This window comes from Lichenostomus cassidix, chromosome 28 (assembly GCF_008360975.1).
Source record: "Lichenostomus cassidix isolate B80296 chromosome 28, HeHo_3.0, whole genome shotgun sequence".
Lineage (NCBI taxonomy): Eukaryota > Metazoa > Chordata > Aves > Passeriformes > Meliphagidae > Lichenostomus > Lichenostomus cassidix.
This window is the reverse complement of record NC_139508.1, coordinates 3,216,143-3,232,229: the sequence shown is the minus strand read 5'-3', so window position 1 is coordinate 3,232,229 and position 16,087 is coordinate 3,216,143. Positions and strand designations below refer to the sequence as shown.

The following is a 16,087-nucleotide window of genomic DNA, read 5'->3' as shown; positions in this document are numbered from 1 at the left end:
CCCAATGCTGGGCGGCCACGTCACACCACAGAAACAAACCACATGGTTCTGTACAAAATTAGGAGAATTTTTATTTACAACAGCAAGAGCCAAAGGGAGGGTTCACTCCAGGCAGCAGCACTCATGTTCCTGCTCCCATCCAACATCGATGGAGCCAACTCCTGTCAGAGGGGCAAGTATGCTGAGGGATCAGGACTGCCCAGCACATGTGGCACTTCCCAAGCAGCCAGAGGCACAGGATGGATGTGAGGTACCAGGTGTTTGCTCTGCTCAGCTGGGGCTTTGCTCCTCACCAGCCACCCCATCACTATTTGCCCAGGCCAGGGAGGCTGACAGGACATGGCCACTCTGCTGGCACAGCCCCAACAGCCAGACTCCCCCTCCCAGGCTCCAAATGATGGGGAAACCTCTGGCATTCCCTTCCAGCTCTTCCCTGGCAAAAGAGGAAGAGCTCCCTCAGGTCTGTTTTCCAGCACAGCTCAACCAAGGATGAGCAGCAGCAGCTTTTCCAGCATGTGGGAGAGGAGCTGCCATTCCCTTGTCCCAAAACCTCTATGGAGGGAGCCTTGCTGCACCCTGGGAAGGGCTCAGGAGTAGCTAAGGGGCATCTTCCTCCACAGCCCCCCACACAGACAGTTCTTGATCCAGCGCTGCTCCCACTGCTTCACTGCTGTCACCTTGTTGGGAGACTTCAGCATGGTGACACAGCCACACCTGGGGGGACATGGAATGTGCAGCCAGCCTGGGGGGCACTGGAGAGCCAGCACTGCTGGGGTGTTGCATGGATCACACAGGGATCTGGGGATCCACAGGGGAAGCCAGCTCCTGTCATCTGCAGGTGACACTTGTGAGCACCAAAACCAGCTGAAACCAGCAAGCAACAAAATCCCGCTGAGGGCTCTGCTGGAGCTGAAGCTGGAGCCTGGCAAGGAACAGCCCCAGCTGCTGTTTATACATGAAACAACTGACAGTCATCTCACAAAAATGATCTGCTACAGAGGCTTTCTATTAAAACCAGTAATTAAAGCTAATTCAATCACATGACTTAGATGGATGTTTGTTCCCTGAGCCATTTTCATGAAATCCAGGCTCTCCCATGAGGGTGGATGAGTAGGAGAGCACAAATGTTAGCCTGGTGGAAAGATGACCCCAAAATGGGGGCAGGGGCTCTGGGGTGGTTCCTCCCCCCAGCCCCACTGTGACCACACAGGTGTTTTAATGACCAGACCAAGAGAACTGGGCATCATATAAAGGAGTTGCTGTAGGGTCTTCTCCAGGCCAGATTAATTTAAGAGCCTGATCTGATCTGTTTGATTTTTAACTCAAGGGCCAGGCTGCAACAACACCAGTCTCCCAGGTTGGGGACACCTTAACCAGAGCCACAACCTGCCTCGGAGAGCTCCTAAAGGACACAGGACAGTCCAAGTCCTGCCCAAGCCCCACTGAAGTGTCACTTACCTGGTACAGGACTTGCATTCCTCTGTTGGGTATGCGCCCAGGTGCAGCCGCCTCAGGTGGTCAATTTTGGGCTGTCCAGGGGCCCTGAGGAGGGAGAAGAGGACTTTTCCTAGAGTGTCACTTTCCCCAGGACAGGGAGATGCATCTCAGTGGCCAACATGCCAGAGGCTCTGCCCACTTGCCCACCCAGTGCCATGGGATTTGTGGCCACAATGACACAAGCACAAATCAGAGGGGATTTTCCCCCATTTGCTATCACTTTTCAGTACTTCAAATTCCCAGCCCATCACAAACTGGGACACGGATTTGAGCAGAGAGGACAAACTGCTCTTGTGTCACACCAGCAAGGGGACAAGCCAAACCTCAGAGCTGCCACGACCCTTCTCATCACTGCACTGACAGGGGTCTGTTCCAGGGGTTTGTACCTGACAAAGGCATCAAATTGGGAAGAGACAGTGTGGCCAACGAGCCCGGGAGCCTTCCCAAACTGCAGCCGGACCAGCTGCTTGTTCTGCAGCTTGCTGATGATGCCATCGTTGATGGGCAGCCAGTCAATGTTGGGAATGAGCAGCTGGCTGGGCAGGAGGCAGCACTCGTCAATCAGGGCATCGTCAGGCTCTGTAATGTGATTTTCCTCACGACCTGCGTGGGAAACGAAAGAACCAGTGTGACCTTTACATTTCTGTTTCAGAGTTCCAGAGAGCTGCGTGCAGCCTCCTCCTCCACTGCCAACTCAGCCTGGAAAACAATAACCTTGGCAGCTGCACTTGCCCTTTCTCAACATGCCAGACCCCCTTGGAGTCACGTCCCACCCTGCTGTAGCAGGAATTACTGTTCAGGGAACCAGCCACACTCACAGCACAGCCAAAGCTTGGTCAGGAGCCGGAAGAGCAGGGACATGCTGTCCTGGGTGTCGGAGGTTGCTGTGTAGACGGGGAGGCAGCTGGGCTTCAGCAGCCCCCAGATGCGGATCACCACCATCAGCTCCCGGAACATTCCGAGGGACGCGCCGTCGCGCAGGAAGCTGTGTCCAGGGCGTACTGGGGAGCCCTGTGGGGGGACAGTGGTGTGGGTGGGGGTCACACCGGCCTAGGTGGGGCTCACAGCAGCTCCAGACACCGGGTTGTATCCAGACAGCTCCTGCTTCCAGCAGCACATACCCCATGGAACCTGCTGACGTGGGTGCCAGAGGGTCACCTGAAGATGACACCTCTGCAGAGCTGTGTCAGGAGTGTCACCAGCTTCCACAGGTGCTGGTTGCTGTGTCACCAGCCCCAGATGGGCATGGGAAGAGCCATTCTCTAGTTCTGCTGTTTCTTATACTCCTCCCCAGTGCCAGTGCTGACAGGGACATGAGCCCTGTGTGCCCTGGTTAAGTTCCCCAGCACTGTCCATGGGTGCTTGTGCCCCCTCAGTGTGTTCCCAGCAATCCAAATCTCACCTGGTTGGGAAGGCTGGCCAGCAGGTAGAGCACAAAATCCCCCACCCACTGGATGAGCTGCTGTAGAGACTGCAACGTCGTCATCTCCAGGACAAACTCTTCTGTCTTCAGGTTAATCATCACCTTGTCAATGTCTGGAAGAGAAGCAAGACTTGGCTTAGGAAGATGGATCCAAATCTCACACCCTCCTTGCAGAGGTCACCCTTCTCCTCCTCCTCCTCAAACCCAGGAGTTACTGTGATACTGTGACAGCGTAGGGAACAATCCAATCCCAAACCCTGGGAACGCAGCGTGGGATGCTTGAGCAGTCAGTACCTACATCCGTGATCTTGGAGCAGATCTCGGTGAGCCGGTCCCCGGGGCTCTTGTCCGGGGTGTTGAGGAAGTGTGGGCGCAGCAGCGACTTGAGGGTGCAGCTGATGGCAATGAGGAAGAGCTTGGCATGGTAGTCACACACACGGGCAATGGTGCTGGAGGAGAGCTTGCACAGTGATGCCTTCATGGCAACGATGCGTGTGGAGAGCACCTGAGTGAGGGGGAAATGTAGGAAAAGGCACAAGGAAAGGCAGAATTAGCATAACCTCATTAAAGCTGCTGCTGCTGCTTTATTCTCTGATCTCCCTTTCTGCCGCAGGAGTGACAGGAATAGCGAAGGCTGTGCATGTGAGAAGCACATGCTGCTGTTCCCAGAATCTGCCAAAAATAGACTTCACCATCTCACCTTATCTTTCCAACAGGTAGAGACCTGCTGATCTCAGTGAAAGTTGACTGTTGACATGGGATGCTCCTCCCAGCTCCATCGCTGCCCAAGCTGGGCACTCAGAGAGCACAGCCATGTCCCAAGGACTGGCACTGGTTGCTCCCCCCTCCAAGTCCCTGAGCCCCCCTGTGCCCACCCTGGGAGGGAGCCCAGAGTTCCCACCCACTGACCTGCTGCAGGGCTGCGTTCTGGCGCATGTACTCCTCATGCAGCTTCTCCACCAGGTTCTGCACCATGCTGGGCTGGACGTGGAGCAGGATGTCCCACCAGTCATAGCCAGTCACCATGCAGTACTCCAACAGAAACAGCAAGTGCCGCAGGGACATATTCATGTCCAGCACATGGCCCATGGAGGGGGAGATGCGGAGCATGCTCAGCTGAAGGGAGAAATCAAAGGAAAACTGGCATCAGGAACAGGCCTGAAATCATACTACGAAGCTACAACACAACATGGAGCCTAATGCAGCTCAGTCCTGACATAGTGACAATTCCTGCAATGATGGGATACATCCCTTCCCAATATGAATCTCATAGCTGGAATTCCCAGCGTTTTCTGAGCAATCCATCATCCCTCAGAGAGCCTGAGAACTAACTCCACCATAAGAGAGCACCAACCTTCCCGTGGCTATCCACACCGGCCAGGGCCAGCGATGTCCAGGAGAGCTGCATGGCCTTGAAGTGCACCAGGGGCCCTGCGGTGCGCGGGCGCTTCAGGGACGGCTCGTCCACGGGGCGCTGCGAGGAGGAGCCATAAAACACAGCCATCATCTGCAGGGACAGCCGGTGCACAATGTGGACACTGCCATCATGGAAAGCCAAGGCCAGGCCTGGGGACAGGAGACAAACAAGGCTGAGCAAGCAGCACCTCCCAGTGTGGCACTGCATGAAGCAGTGGCCATCACTGAAGCTCATGGAGCAGCCAAAGGGCTGGGGGCTCACAGCCCCACCATCAGCATTTCACAGCCTCTCCCCATGGAAACACAACGGGATGGCTGGGAAGACATCCTGTTTGAATGTCATCCTTCAGCATTCCATATGCTTTGCTCCCATTCTTACTTCAGCTACAGCTCAGAAGGTGAAATTTTGGGCAAAAGCCACATGTTTAGGAGGAAGACAACAGGAACTCCTTACCCAGCCCAGGGAAGAACTTGGTGTCGTTTGCCACCTTCAGATCTGTGTTGGTCAGGGAGATTGGCAGCTTTGGCAGTGCCACGGCTGACACTCGGTCCAGATCGTTGGTGGCAGACAGGATCCGCCACTTCAGGATCATGGGCTGCTTGTCTCCCACTTGGGAAAACAAGCAAATGAGTGAGGCTTTTGCCCCAGAGAGATCAGAAAATCCATACCCCATTTCTCCCCACACTCCCCAAACAAGCAGGATCACAAATCAGGCACTGACTCTTCATTCTACCACACTGGTGTATTTCCCCCATATTTCCAGTATGTCTCCTTCACATTTCCCTATTTTTTCCCTGAATTATACAAACAACATGTTTTGCTAAATCTCTCTTGATGGAAAGCTCTGCTGCGGGTGATTAAGAGATCCTTATATAAAATAATCCTTTATATTTCACCAAACAAACTGCCTCAATTAATTCTGTTCTATCTGAGATCAGGTGGAGCCCAGGCAGTCAGGGCAGGGGATTAATCCAGCTCTGCTGCACGATCCTGGTCCTTTGGGAGGCTTTGCTCCACTGGCAGCAGGAAGGGCGGCTGCACAGCAAAACACAGAAAATGTATTTTATGAAGTGAAAGCAACAACCAAACCCCTTCCTGGAAACAGCAAGTGCCTGCCTATGCTGCAAACAGACAGAATGGACTGAGAACACCTGAAAATAAACATGGGACTCTGAATAACCCCATATATGATATAATGGATGCGAGAACCTGTCCTAACTCTTCTCTCTGACCAAGCCCATGCTCTTGAGAGTCCCCAGTGCAGACACTTACCCACAGGAGAGATTTGCTGGAAGATGTTGTTGACAGGCAGGCCCTCCTTCCTAAGAGACCAGCACTCCACAATGCTGTTGTTTTGGTTGGAAGCACAAAGCAGCACCTGGGGAACAGAGCCCCCCCAACACGAGCATCACAACACGGAGGGCACTGCCCTGGTCATTCCCACCCTCCATTTCCAGGGTCCTGCTCCCAGTCAGGTCACACTCAACCAGAAAAAGCCGAGGATGGAATCAGTGGGAGGTGATGGTGAGGTCCAGCTGCACCAGCAGCACTTCCCAAAATGGCAACTAGGCATGCCAAGGGTATTGCAGAACATGCTGGTCACCCCTGGAGAAGCCCAGGTGGAGCAAACAGCAGCTGCTTACCTGCTCTGACATGTCCCGAGCCAGGAATTTCAGGTGGGTGATGGCCGGGTACTTGTCCTTGCGCGCGGGGTCTGTGGTGCAGCGCATGAAGAGGGACGGCAGGATCTCGGTGTCGATCTTGCACTTCTCATTCACCACGCTGACACAGACCTTGTAGAACTGCACGGGGGACGTGCTGCTGCCATCAGACGTGGCCACCACGATGTTGCCCCCGCCCGTGAAGGCGACATCGGCCAAGGCCACGCGGCAGCGGAGGCGGCACAGGCTCTCCGTGGCTGTCAACACTTGCCCGTTGGGCTTGAGGAGGGACACAGTGACCAGCCCGCTGATGGTCACGGCGATCCAGCCCTCCATGGGCTTCCCACCAAACAGCGTCAGAGACGGAGAGAATTTCACCCTGGAGAACTTCTCGCCAAAGTTCGATGCTCCTGACTGTAATAAAGATCAACAAAACCAAGGCGTTTGCACCCAAAATTTGTGCATGCGCAGCTCTCCTCGTGGGAGAGGGGCAGGACTGTTGTGGGACACCCCAGGAGTTAAAAAAACACAAGCAGGCAACTTGTGTTTGCCAGCCCTGGGCTTTCAGAGTCTGCAGAACCAGACACATTTCCAAACAAGGAGCTCATCACCATGTCCAAATCCCCAGATCAAACCTCAGCACCCTGAGTGCATTTCCTCTAAATTACCACTGGTAGGGAAAGAACTGCTCTATCTCCCTGTTCCAGCCTGGAACTGAGGCACCAGACAAAGGGGACACATATTTAAAGTGCCAAGAGAAACAAAGCTCCAATTGCCATGGGAATTCAGCAAGAGCCAGGAACCTGATTTCTCTTTGACTGGAAAAACTCCCCAAGGCCACAAGAGAGCCCAGGCCATGGAACACAGGCAGGACCTTGAGTCCTTTGCCAAAACCTGAGCAGCATTCCAGCGCAGATCTTTTAGGAAGTTGGGACAAACCTTTTCCACATGCAGCGCCAGCTTGACGCCATTGTGCAGCCAGGACAGGGCCACCACTGGGTCCCCCTCCACCACACTGCCCACCGTGTTCTCCCAGCTGTTGGCCAGGTGATCTGTCATGCTCCAACACTTGATGTGGCCATCAGCATCTGCCGAGAGCAGCCTGGAGCCTGTGACAATGACACAGTGTGATAACAGGGAGAACAGCCAAAACACACAGAGGAATCACACCCCATCACTTTGGGACATGCACAGCACGGGCAGGACACAGGGACAAAGAGGGGGAATCCCAGCCCACCTGACTGATCCCACTCCAAGCACGTGATGACTTCAGTGTGGCCTGAGTTCACGGAGTAGACATCCCACGGGTGCTCAGTGTCGATGATATGGACCATGTGGGTGAGATCTGCATGAACAGAGAAGTGACTCTTTGTCACCAGCTGCTGTTTCTGAGCCTCAGAGCCTCAGCTGATGCGGGGAAAATATAAAATATTTTATAGAAATTATTTTAGGTAGGGTAACAACTGTGCTGGGAACTCAGTGAGAGGTTAGACATTGGCGTGGGGCAGGCCATGGTTTAGGGGAGCCAAAACCACTCCCAGTGACTCGTGTTAGACACTGCCAGAGGCTGAGGGATTGAACATAAAGCAGGAGCAGCAGCCAGCAGCTGTCAGGGGCAGGGCAGAGCTCCGGTCACCCGGCCCAGCCCATCCTGGACTTTCCCAAATGCACCTGGAGCTTCCAGGAGAGATTTCCCAACGGGCACGCGGTACCTTTCTCCTCCTCATTGCGGAGATCGGTGGTGAAGGCGATGAGGTTGCGGCAGGACCAGGCGCACACCAGGGGGATGGAGGGGCAGTGGTTGCTCTTGGGCTTCTTCTCCCACTCGCACACGTACGCCAGGTCCATCCCGCCGGCCCGGCCCCGGAGGGGACACGGGACAGGTCCGGTCCTGCCTGGAGGCGACACAGGACCCGTCACACCGGGAACGGAACGAACGGCCCGCAGGGTCGCTGATTGCTGATCCCAACCCCAGGGGCTGTGCAGGGGGCGCAGACAGCAGGACACGGGCGGGGACAGCTCCGTACCGGGAGAGGCCCCGGCGGCCCGGGAGGGAGGCGGAGGGGGCGATCCGCGACTACCGAGCCTACGGCGGGCGGGGAGTGAGGGTGGGGAAAGACTCGGGGTGGACACCAGGAGGTGCCGGGGGTCCCGGGGCTCGCGGGGCTGTCACAGGCGGGTCCCGGGGCTGTCACAGGAGGCTCCCGGGGCTGTCACAGGAGGCTCCCGGCAGCCCCGCTCCGGCCGCACTCACCGCCGCCCGCCGTCTCCCGCCGCTCCCCAGGCCCCCGACGCGCCCCCGCAGGCTGCCCGCCCCGTGCCTGCGCCGCGCGCTCAGGCACCGCGGCGGACATCCCAGGCTGGGGGCCTCAGAGAGCCAGCCCGTGGCTCTAATTTGCATAGAAAACTACCCAGAACGCACCGGGACGAGACAGCAAAAATAACCTGCGGATTTCGGAGACTGGGGGGAAGTCCAAGGGAAAAGATATGGTAAATAGTTGGGAAAAACATCGGAGACCCATTACGCTTTCAGTCTCGAGTCACGCTGTAGTCACCCTAACTGGCCAATATTGTCTATTCGGACCATTAAATACCATCGTGGATGCACCAAAATTCGTGCTCGCTTCGGCAGCACATATACTAAAATTGGAACGATACAGAGAAGATTAGCATGGCCCCTGCGCAAGGATGACACGCAAATTCGTGAAGCGTTCCATATTTTTCACACCTTCCCGCCACCCTCGTTTTGCAGCCCGTGCCAAACTAGCTCCCCCCGCGACCTCCTCAAGCCCCCTCCCCGTCCCTGCCATCCCCGTCCCAACGCAGAGACAGAGCCGGAGCAGGGGAGCACCGTCTTTATTGTTCCTGAACACACCCGTACCAGGGTCACACCAGCAAAGGAGGCACGAGGGGCTCCCCTGGGGCTGGGGGTCCCCACGGTTAATGGCAGTCGGTGTCATCATGGGACAGAGCAACCAGCAAAGACCCCGAGAGCACACCTTGCGAGCAGCCCTTGGCACATGCCAGGAACACGGTGGGACACAGAGAGATACCCAAAATGTCCCATCTGCCCCCTTGGCAGCTGTGGACTAGCAGGGAGAACCCCGACGGGGGGCTACACCCCTCCAGCACGCATACACACCCACACACACACACGTGATAAAAAACACAAGCTATATTACATTTAAAAACAGCCCCATCGTGCAGGCAGGGCACAGGGTGTGGGGCAAGAGTACCCGGAGCTCCCCACACGCCACCCTGCCCGAGGGGGCCGAGCCCCCCTGGACACCCGGGACTGCGAGTGCCAGAACGCGGCAGCCCCCAGGCTCTTCCGCTGGCTCAGCGATTGCTCAGCAGCCGCCAGGAGCTGTTTCACCGCAGAAAAATCTGGACCGAAATCACCCCACGAGCGTCAGCGCCAGAGGGGGGCTGGCCCCGCCTGATTATTTTTAAAAACACCTGGGTTATAAATAGACACACAAACAGTTCCAGGAGGGCTGTGCAGGGAATGGGGCGGGCAAGAGGCACCTGCTCCACACCCGCAGAGATGTCGGGCAGGGCAGCACTGCCTGCACCGGTCCCGGCAACCAAAGGGGCACAGCCACAAGCCCCCGGCTCTGCCCCGCCGGGCACTGGCTGCTGGAGCAGGGGAAGGGCCGAGGGTCCAAGGGCTGCAGGGCTGGGAGAGGCTGCAGTGGACACGGGAGGGGCAGGGCAGCTCTCGGGGCATCAGCTCATCTGCTCCAGGTAGTCTGAGAGCAGCAGCTCGGGGGGCAGGAACACGCGGTGTTTGTTGCTCACTTTCATCTGACGTTTCCCTTCGATGTCCGAACCTGCGGGTTAGAGGGAGTGGTCAGCACACCCTGTTCCCCCCTTGAGGGTCCCCAGCACGGTGCTCCCAGCCCAGCCACCGCCTTCCCCTGCTCTCTGGGGCTCGTGGCGAGTGCAGGCTCCCTCGTGCTGTGTCCCCTTTGTCCCCAGCCGAGTCTGCCGGCACCACAGGCTCATTCCCCATCATTAGTGCTCGCAGGCTGTTTGACACAAGCGGCTCCTAATGAAACGCTCGGCAGCGGATCCTCCTCCGGAGGGATGGAGCCTGGTGCCTCACATCCCCTGCCTTGGCAACAAAACCTTCTGGGGACGCCCAGGGCAGTTGGAGAGCACAGCTGCTCCCTGCGAGGAGGAAGCAGCTGGAGGAGAGGGAACCCCGCGAGCAAATTCTTGCTGTGCACCACCCAAATCCCCCAGCAGAGCTGGGTCCGGCCACCCCCCGGGTGTGGGGCTGCAGCCAGCCCTGGTGACCGCGGCCGGGGCTGCCGAGAAGCTCCGGGCAGCACTGGGGAGGAAGCGGACGGGGGTGGGGACACCGCAGGGTTATCAGTGAGCCCCAGGGAGAGGTGGGGCCGGGAGGAGGAAGAGAGGAAAAGGCTGAGCTGGAGAGGAGAGATAGTGATGGAGTGAAGGGGAAAAACAAAAACAAAATCAAAATCAAAACCAAAAACAAGCGGACACGCGGCTCTTACTGGCAGAGACGAGATCCATGTACTGGCAGAGTGCGTGGAGCAGGAGCCGCTCGAAGCTGGGGGAGAGGGGACAGGGTTAGAGCCAATATGTCTCTGATCTGTGTGTCCCACAGGCCGCTCTGCCCTCCATCCTCCCAGGGATCCACAGAGCAGATGGCGAACACGAAGTGCCACAAGCCCCTGTGTAGGGATCCCCAGGTGGATCCCTCCACCGGGAGCTACAGGGGGACCAGGCCAGGTGGGTGTCCCCAGGTGGAGATCCCAGGCTGGCTGAGGGGAGGTCAAGGGGTCTCCTCTGCTCCCAAAGCCCTCTGCAGCCTGGGGCACAGGGAACCCCAGAGCCCAGGACCCCGAGATGGGGAATTACCTGTTGTCCATCAGTGCCGTGTAGACAGAGTGGGGGGTGACAGAGAAGAATGCCAGCAGCTCCTCCTCCAGCCCCTCCAGTGTCCCCTGTGAGGAGAGGCAGGGGCTCAGCAAGGAAGGGGCAGTGGTGGGCACAGCCCTGGCACAACAGAGGCTCTGATTCCCCGGGAGTTACTGCCAGAAGCTCCCAGGCAAGTCATCTGGATGGGAGGCAGCAGCAAGGCACGGGAAGAGGAGACATCTCTCATCTCCAGCCCCTGAGGCAGAGAAGGATCCAGCTCCTGCCAACTCCACATTGTGTGTGCCAAGGGCTGGCACTGTCCCTCGTGTTCAGAGCAGCCAGGGGAGCCTCATGCCTCCCAGCACTCAAAGCTCAGCGCTCTGCAGGTCTCCAGAGCGCCGTGACCCCGGAGACGAGCAGTGCACGCGTCTCATTTGAGGACAAACAAGCAGAAGCCACTGGGCAGGAGGAGCCCAGGCTGCATTTAGAGGCTCTAATTAGCACCAGGAAAACAAACAGAGCCTCACAGAGCAGAGGGAGCAGGGAGACAGCATCCCCAGGGTGGGGAGGGCAAGTGTCTGGGCAGGCAGTGCAGAGCTGCACTCACCTCTCTCCATCCTGCTCAGCAGTTTGTGCACTCTCACCCCCTTTCAAAATGCAAATAACCTTGTGTGGGCCACTGTGAAGACCCCAAAGGTTCCACTGCTGTCCCCATGCACAAACATGCCGGGTTCACCTGTCACCTGCTGCTCATTGCACAGAGATTGGGAAACAACCACTAAAAAAAGCGCTTGTAACTGCCAGAAAAATCTGAACTGAGCCAGGAAAAACCCATCTGCTGGAAGAGGGATGCCTGTCTGCAACCAGCCACTACTGTGGGGTCACACGAGCACTGGATCACGCTCCCAGGAGCTCCTCTGAAATTTGGCACTGCCCTGCACAAGGTCGGGGCACAGCTCTGGGGACATGGTTGTGCCCTGATGGCCCTGCCAGCCCCAGCCCTGCTGTCCCAGGCTCCCAGCTCACCATGGGGATCCGTCCCCGCTTCAGGGTGGCGCGCAGGCGGCGGCTGATGCGCTGGAAGCACTCCTGGGGTGTGTAGGCTGGGAGCTCTGGAGAAGGGAGAAGGGATTCAGACACAGCTCACAGCTCCAGAGCCTGCAGTGTCACCTTTCAGGAGGACCCAGTGTCCCCCCAGCCCCACCAGGGGCACCACTGGCCACCCCCTTTGCAGTCACCCCCAGAACAGCAATGCCCTCCCCAGCACAGGAGGTTTGGGGGTGAGGAGATTTGGGGGTGTGACATTGGGGCATGGCTGCTAAGCCCATTGCCCCAGCCACTTCTGGTTCCCACAAACCCTCCCTGGTCCAAGGTAGGGATCTGCAGGCATAACCCCCCCACTGTCACACCCAGGGGGGGGCTCAGGCACCCAGGAGTGGGTGCAGCCCTCAAGGAAGGTCACCCTTCCCAGAATGTACACAAGGAAGGAAGGGAGAGGCTGTCCCCACCCAGTGTCCCCTCCCAGCACCTTTCCACTTGTCTTCATTCTTGACAGGCAGCTTCCTCCTGTGCTTCTTCCTGGCCTCTTCCTCCAGGTAGAGCAGGACTCGCTCCTGCTCTTCTCCCGACCGGTTCATGAAGTCGTTCCAGATCTGACAACAGAAGCCACCAAGCCCCACTAGAGAGGTCTGTAGGGAACATCTGGCACTGCACAGCCACCCAGAGCCCCTGCCCACACCTCATGAGCCCCCTCCTCACCCACCAATCTCCAGGGATGGCCCCGAGCACTGCACCAGGGAGAGGCCATGTTTCAAAACACCTGGTTACAGGGTCAGTGTGAGGCAACAGGGGTTTGGCAATGGGCCTGTGCCAGAGGAAGTGCTGCAGCTCACCAGGCACCCACTGCTCTGCAGGCATGACTCTCCAGGAGAGGATCTGCCTGGAGATTCTCCCACCCCACGGACCAGGGACCCTGGGATCCCATCACACCCCATCACACATGGCAGAAACCGGGCACAAGGCACACAGATCCCAGTCCTGACACCAGACCAAGCAGAAGCTGGGGTGTAGCAGCTCAGTCCAGAGAAGCAGAGGGATGGAGGAGCAAGGTACAAGCACCACATGCCATGCCAAGGCCCCCAGTGAGCCCCAAGTCAGTGGGTGGCTGTACCCACCTCCACATAGGTCTCATTGTTGCAGGCCTCAGTGAAGATGCTGGGGGGAGCCGAGTGGGTGAGCTCTCCCTCGTCGCTCCCGCAGTCATCCTGCTCCAGAAGTGTCATCAGGTAGCGAGCTTGGGGGAAGAGCAAAGCCTGAGAATGGAGGCAGCACCTCCAGAAAGACTCCACACCCCCAGTACACCTCTGCTTGCCACACAGTTCAGGGGAGGTCATTCCTGCCCTGGGGAAGAGACCCTGCCCTGGTCCTTACTGTTCTCCAGCCTCTGCAGGCTCTTGCGGCCCTTGGCCCTCGGGATGAGGTCGGAGTTGCGGATGGCCTTGTTGATGTAGTACTGCTTCCTCTTGGACGGGGAGAACCGCTTGGACGGGGAGTCCTCCAGCGGGGGCAGGCAGTCCTCGATCCTCCTGTGGGGACATGGAGGGAGGGATGAGCCCAGCAGAGACCCCTGGGGCAGCTACAGCAGCATGAGGATGGGGGGGCTGTACGGGGAGAGCTGCAGTGGGGGTGATGGGGCACCAGAGCATCAACCCCAGTGTCACTGCAACTGGCACTTTATACTTTCAAGGGGCCTGTCCCCCTCGGGTCACCGCCATCTCCAAGGGCTGGCTCTGCTCAAACCAGCTGTGTGTCAGCACTGGACAGGCAGGGTAATTAACCTGGGTAGTTAACCTGAGTAATTAACAGCACCACACGCGAAGCAAAATGACAGATCCATTCCTGCTGGGCTTCTGTTGCACCTCACGCTCACCATCGTCCCAATCATATCAGCAGTGGCCCTGCCAATCCTTATTGAAGGCAGTGGGAACACTGCCCTGGCCATGCCACTGTCACCTCCTGAGGGCACCCGAAGGTGCTTGCCCTCTATTCACAACAATTCCATGGTCAGGGCATTGCTTAGTCACAGGCACAACTTAGGAATGACCATAAAACAGAGGCAACTTTATGAGAAAATGAAGCCACGCAACAAGCAGCTCGCTGGGTGTTGAATGCAACTGCTTGTGTTTCAAAGTTTACTAAACACCAAAGACAGGAAGTTTCACTGCCTTCACTTGAGAAGGAGCTTCCCCTCAGGGTTGTGGGTTTCCTTTAGCACGGCAGAAGCTGGGGGAGAAAACCAACACCCCCAAAACAACCCCCAGGACTGTCCATCCAGGACGAGGAGCTGTGCCACTGCAGCACGGCTGCCCAGAGTGACCGCTGTTCTCACTGCCACAGCAGCACCATGGCCTTGCTCCATCCACAGGGCCCTGTCCCCACTGTGTCCCCTCCTTTACAGTGTCCTGGGGATCAGGGGAGCCCCAGTCCTGCAATCAGGTCCTGACAGAGCTGATCTGGGCACAGGGCAGAGCAGGCTGTGCTGTCCGATTGCAGCCCGGGCCAGCAGCCAGCTGCTCACCCTCCTCAGAACCTTGATTTTTTTCTCTGCCTTTCCCTGCACGGGGGCAGTGATACAGTCTTGGCTGCTGGGGGGGGGGGCGGGGTAAAAAAACAAACATCCTCTTCCAAGCTGGAGAGAAAACCATGGCAAAGGTGGGCTTGGAAAGAATAAAAGAGACTCAGGTATCAAGGCGATGCCCCGAGGACGGGTGGGGAGCAGTAACCCAACCCGCCACAGCGAGCGACCAGGGCTGGTGGATCAAGTTGTGATACAAAGATGGTTACAAAAACCTGAATAAACAGAGGGAGTCACCTTACGCTGGCCCCAGCTCGGGGGTTTGAGTACACAGCTGCGAGCCCGGCACTCCCTGGAGCCGTCACGGCTCACCAGCACGGCCCCGGAAAGAGATGTCAAAATAGAGTGTCACCAGGGCGGGAGCACCCCCAGGCTGCTGGGACCCCCCGAGCCCCGTGGCTGGGATGGGAACAAGCTGAGGCACACTCGATTCCCTCCCCAAAGCCTCCAGGGCTGTTTGTGGCTGCCCTGGCACCCGGCACTGCCACGTCTGCCCTGGCACTGCCACCTCCGCCCAGTGCCAACCTGGAGGTTCACCGGGGACGGTGACCTCGGGACAGTGCCCTCAGACAGAGTGACCGGTGTCAGACAAGCATCGGTCGGTACCCTCTGAGCCGGGATCCTGTCCCAGGCAGCAGGGCCAGGCCGAGAAGGGACCCCAGGAGAGGTCATTCCCGGGGGATCCCAGCAAACTGTAACCCCAGGGCGATGGGTCTGGCAGCTCCGAGGACACCAGAGCACAGACAGATTCGTGGCTTCTCTTCCACGTCCCATTTCCAGGCAGGGAACGCGCCTGGAAGAGGAACTCGTTCTCTGCCGGGGGATTTCTAACCTATTCCTGCCATTTACCCTTTGGCAGCAGGACACGGCAGGGAACTGCAGAGTAAAGTCACCGGCTGACAGTCGGGGGCTGTCAGCCCCGTCCCGCAGGGTCCCGGCTTCCCGGTACCCCCGACCAGGAACGGCTCCAGTCCACCCCCGGCACCCCGAGGGACTCCGGCCCGGGTCGCCAGCCCCGGTGACCGGGAGCACCGTGACCTCGACGGGGTAAACACTAATTACAAGGCTCATTATCCCGGTCCCGGGCTCCGCTCTGACACCGCCCCCGGGGCCGGGGAGCTAGGGACGGGCTGTGCCGGGAGGCGCTGCCGCCGCTCCCCGCCCGCGCTGACAGCCCGGGGGGCTCCTGCCCGGCCCGACCGCCCCACGGCCCGCCCGGCCCCGTGCCCGCACTCACGGGAACGGCTCCTCGGGGCCCGCGCCGCCCCGCAGCACCACCATGGCCCGCTGGGACTGAGATCGGGACCGGGACGGGGACCAGAACCGGGACCGGGACCGGGACCGGGACCTCCCTCCGCCTCCTCCTCCCGGGGCCCGCACCGGCGGCACCGGGCCCGGCACCGCCCGCGGGAAGTGGCGTCACAGGGGCGGGGGAACGGGAGCCCCGCCCCGGGCGTCGCGGGAGGTGGGGCACGGAGGGTACTTCGGGGAGCCCCTGGCAGCGGGGCTCGACGGCTGTCGGACCCCATTAACCCAGCGTTAATCCCCGTTGTCCCCTGTTACCT

At 58.5% G+C, this 16,087-nt stretch overlaps 2 protein-coding genes and 1 non-coding gene across 5 annotated transcripts; 1 reads left to right on the top strand and 2 right to left on the bottom strand.

The window, feature by feature from the left end:
- Nucleotides 1–46: 46 nt before the first annotated feature.
- Nucleotides 47–8,277, bottom strand: MED16 (mediator complex subunit 16). Of its 2 annotated transcripts, none has more exons than XM_085040239.1 (15): nt 8,253–8,277; nt 7,711–7,893; nt 7,236–7,343; nt 6,938–7,107; nt 5,981–6,412; nt 5,610–5,715; nt 4,791–4,946; nt 4,275–4,486; nt 3,830–4,036; nt 3,215–3,425; nt 2,900–3,033; nt 2,316–2,508; nt 1,884–2,100; nt 1,459–1,542; nt 47–714 (listed from the first exon to the last, which is right to left on the bottom strand). In XM_085040239.1, the coding sequence occupies exons 2-15, from the start codon at nt 7,844–7,846 to the stop codon at nt 588–590; spliced, it is 2,493 nt and encodes an 830-aa protein (XP_084896365.1). In that variant the 5' UTR covers nt 7,847–7,893; nt 8,253–8,277; the 3' UTR covers nt 47–587. The 2 variants fall into 2 exon arrangements, with proteins under 2 accessions (XP_084896365.1, XP_084896367.1); XM_085040241.1 differs by lacking the exon at nt 8,253–8,277 and adding an exon at nt 8,026–8,244.
- Nucleotides 8,278–8,614: 337 nt separating this feature from the next.
- On the top strand, nt 8,615–8,721 carry LOC146426214 (U6 spliceosomal RNA). The gene has a single exon (XR_014846318.1). It is a non-coding gene; the product is annotated as a U6 spliceosomal RNA (small nuclear RNA).
- Nucleotides 8,722–9,585: 864 nt separating this feature from the next.
- On the bottom strand, nt 9,586–15,948 carry R3HDM4 (R3H domain containing 4). Of its 2 annotated transcripts, none has more exons than XM_085040726.1 (8): nt 15,760–15,948; nt 13,319–13,473; nt 13,063–13,181; nt 12,417–12,540; nt 11,915–12,000; nt 10,889–10,974; nt 10,522–10,577; nt 9,586–9,831 (listed from the first exon to the last, which is right to left on the bottom strand). In XM_085040726.1, the coding sequence occupies exons 1-8, from the start codon at nt 15,801–15,803 to the stop codon at nt 9,728–9,730; spliced, it is 774 nt and encodes a 257-aa protein (XP_084896852.1). In that variant the 5' UTR covers nt 15,804–15,948; the 3' UTR covers nt 9,586–9,727. The 2 variants fall into 2 exon arrangements, with proteins under 2 accessions (XP_084896852.1, XP_084896851.1); XM_085040725.1 differs by lacking the exon at nt 15,760–15,948 and adding an exon at nt 15,355–15,696.
- Between the last annotated feature and the right edge of the window lie 139 nt (nt 15,949–16,087).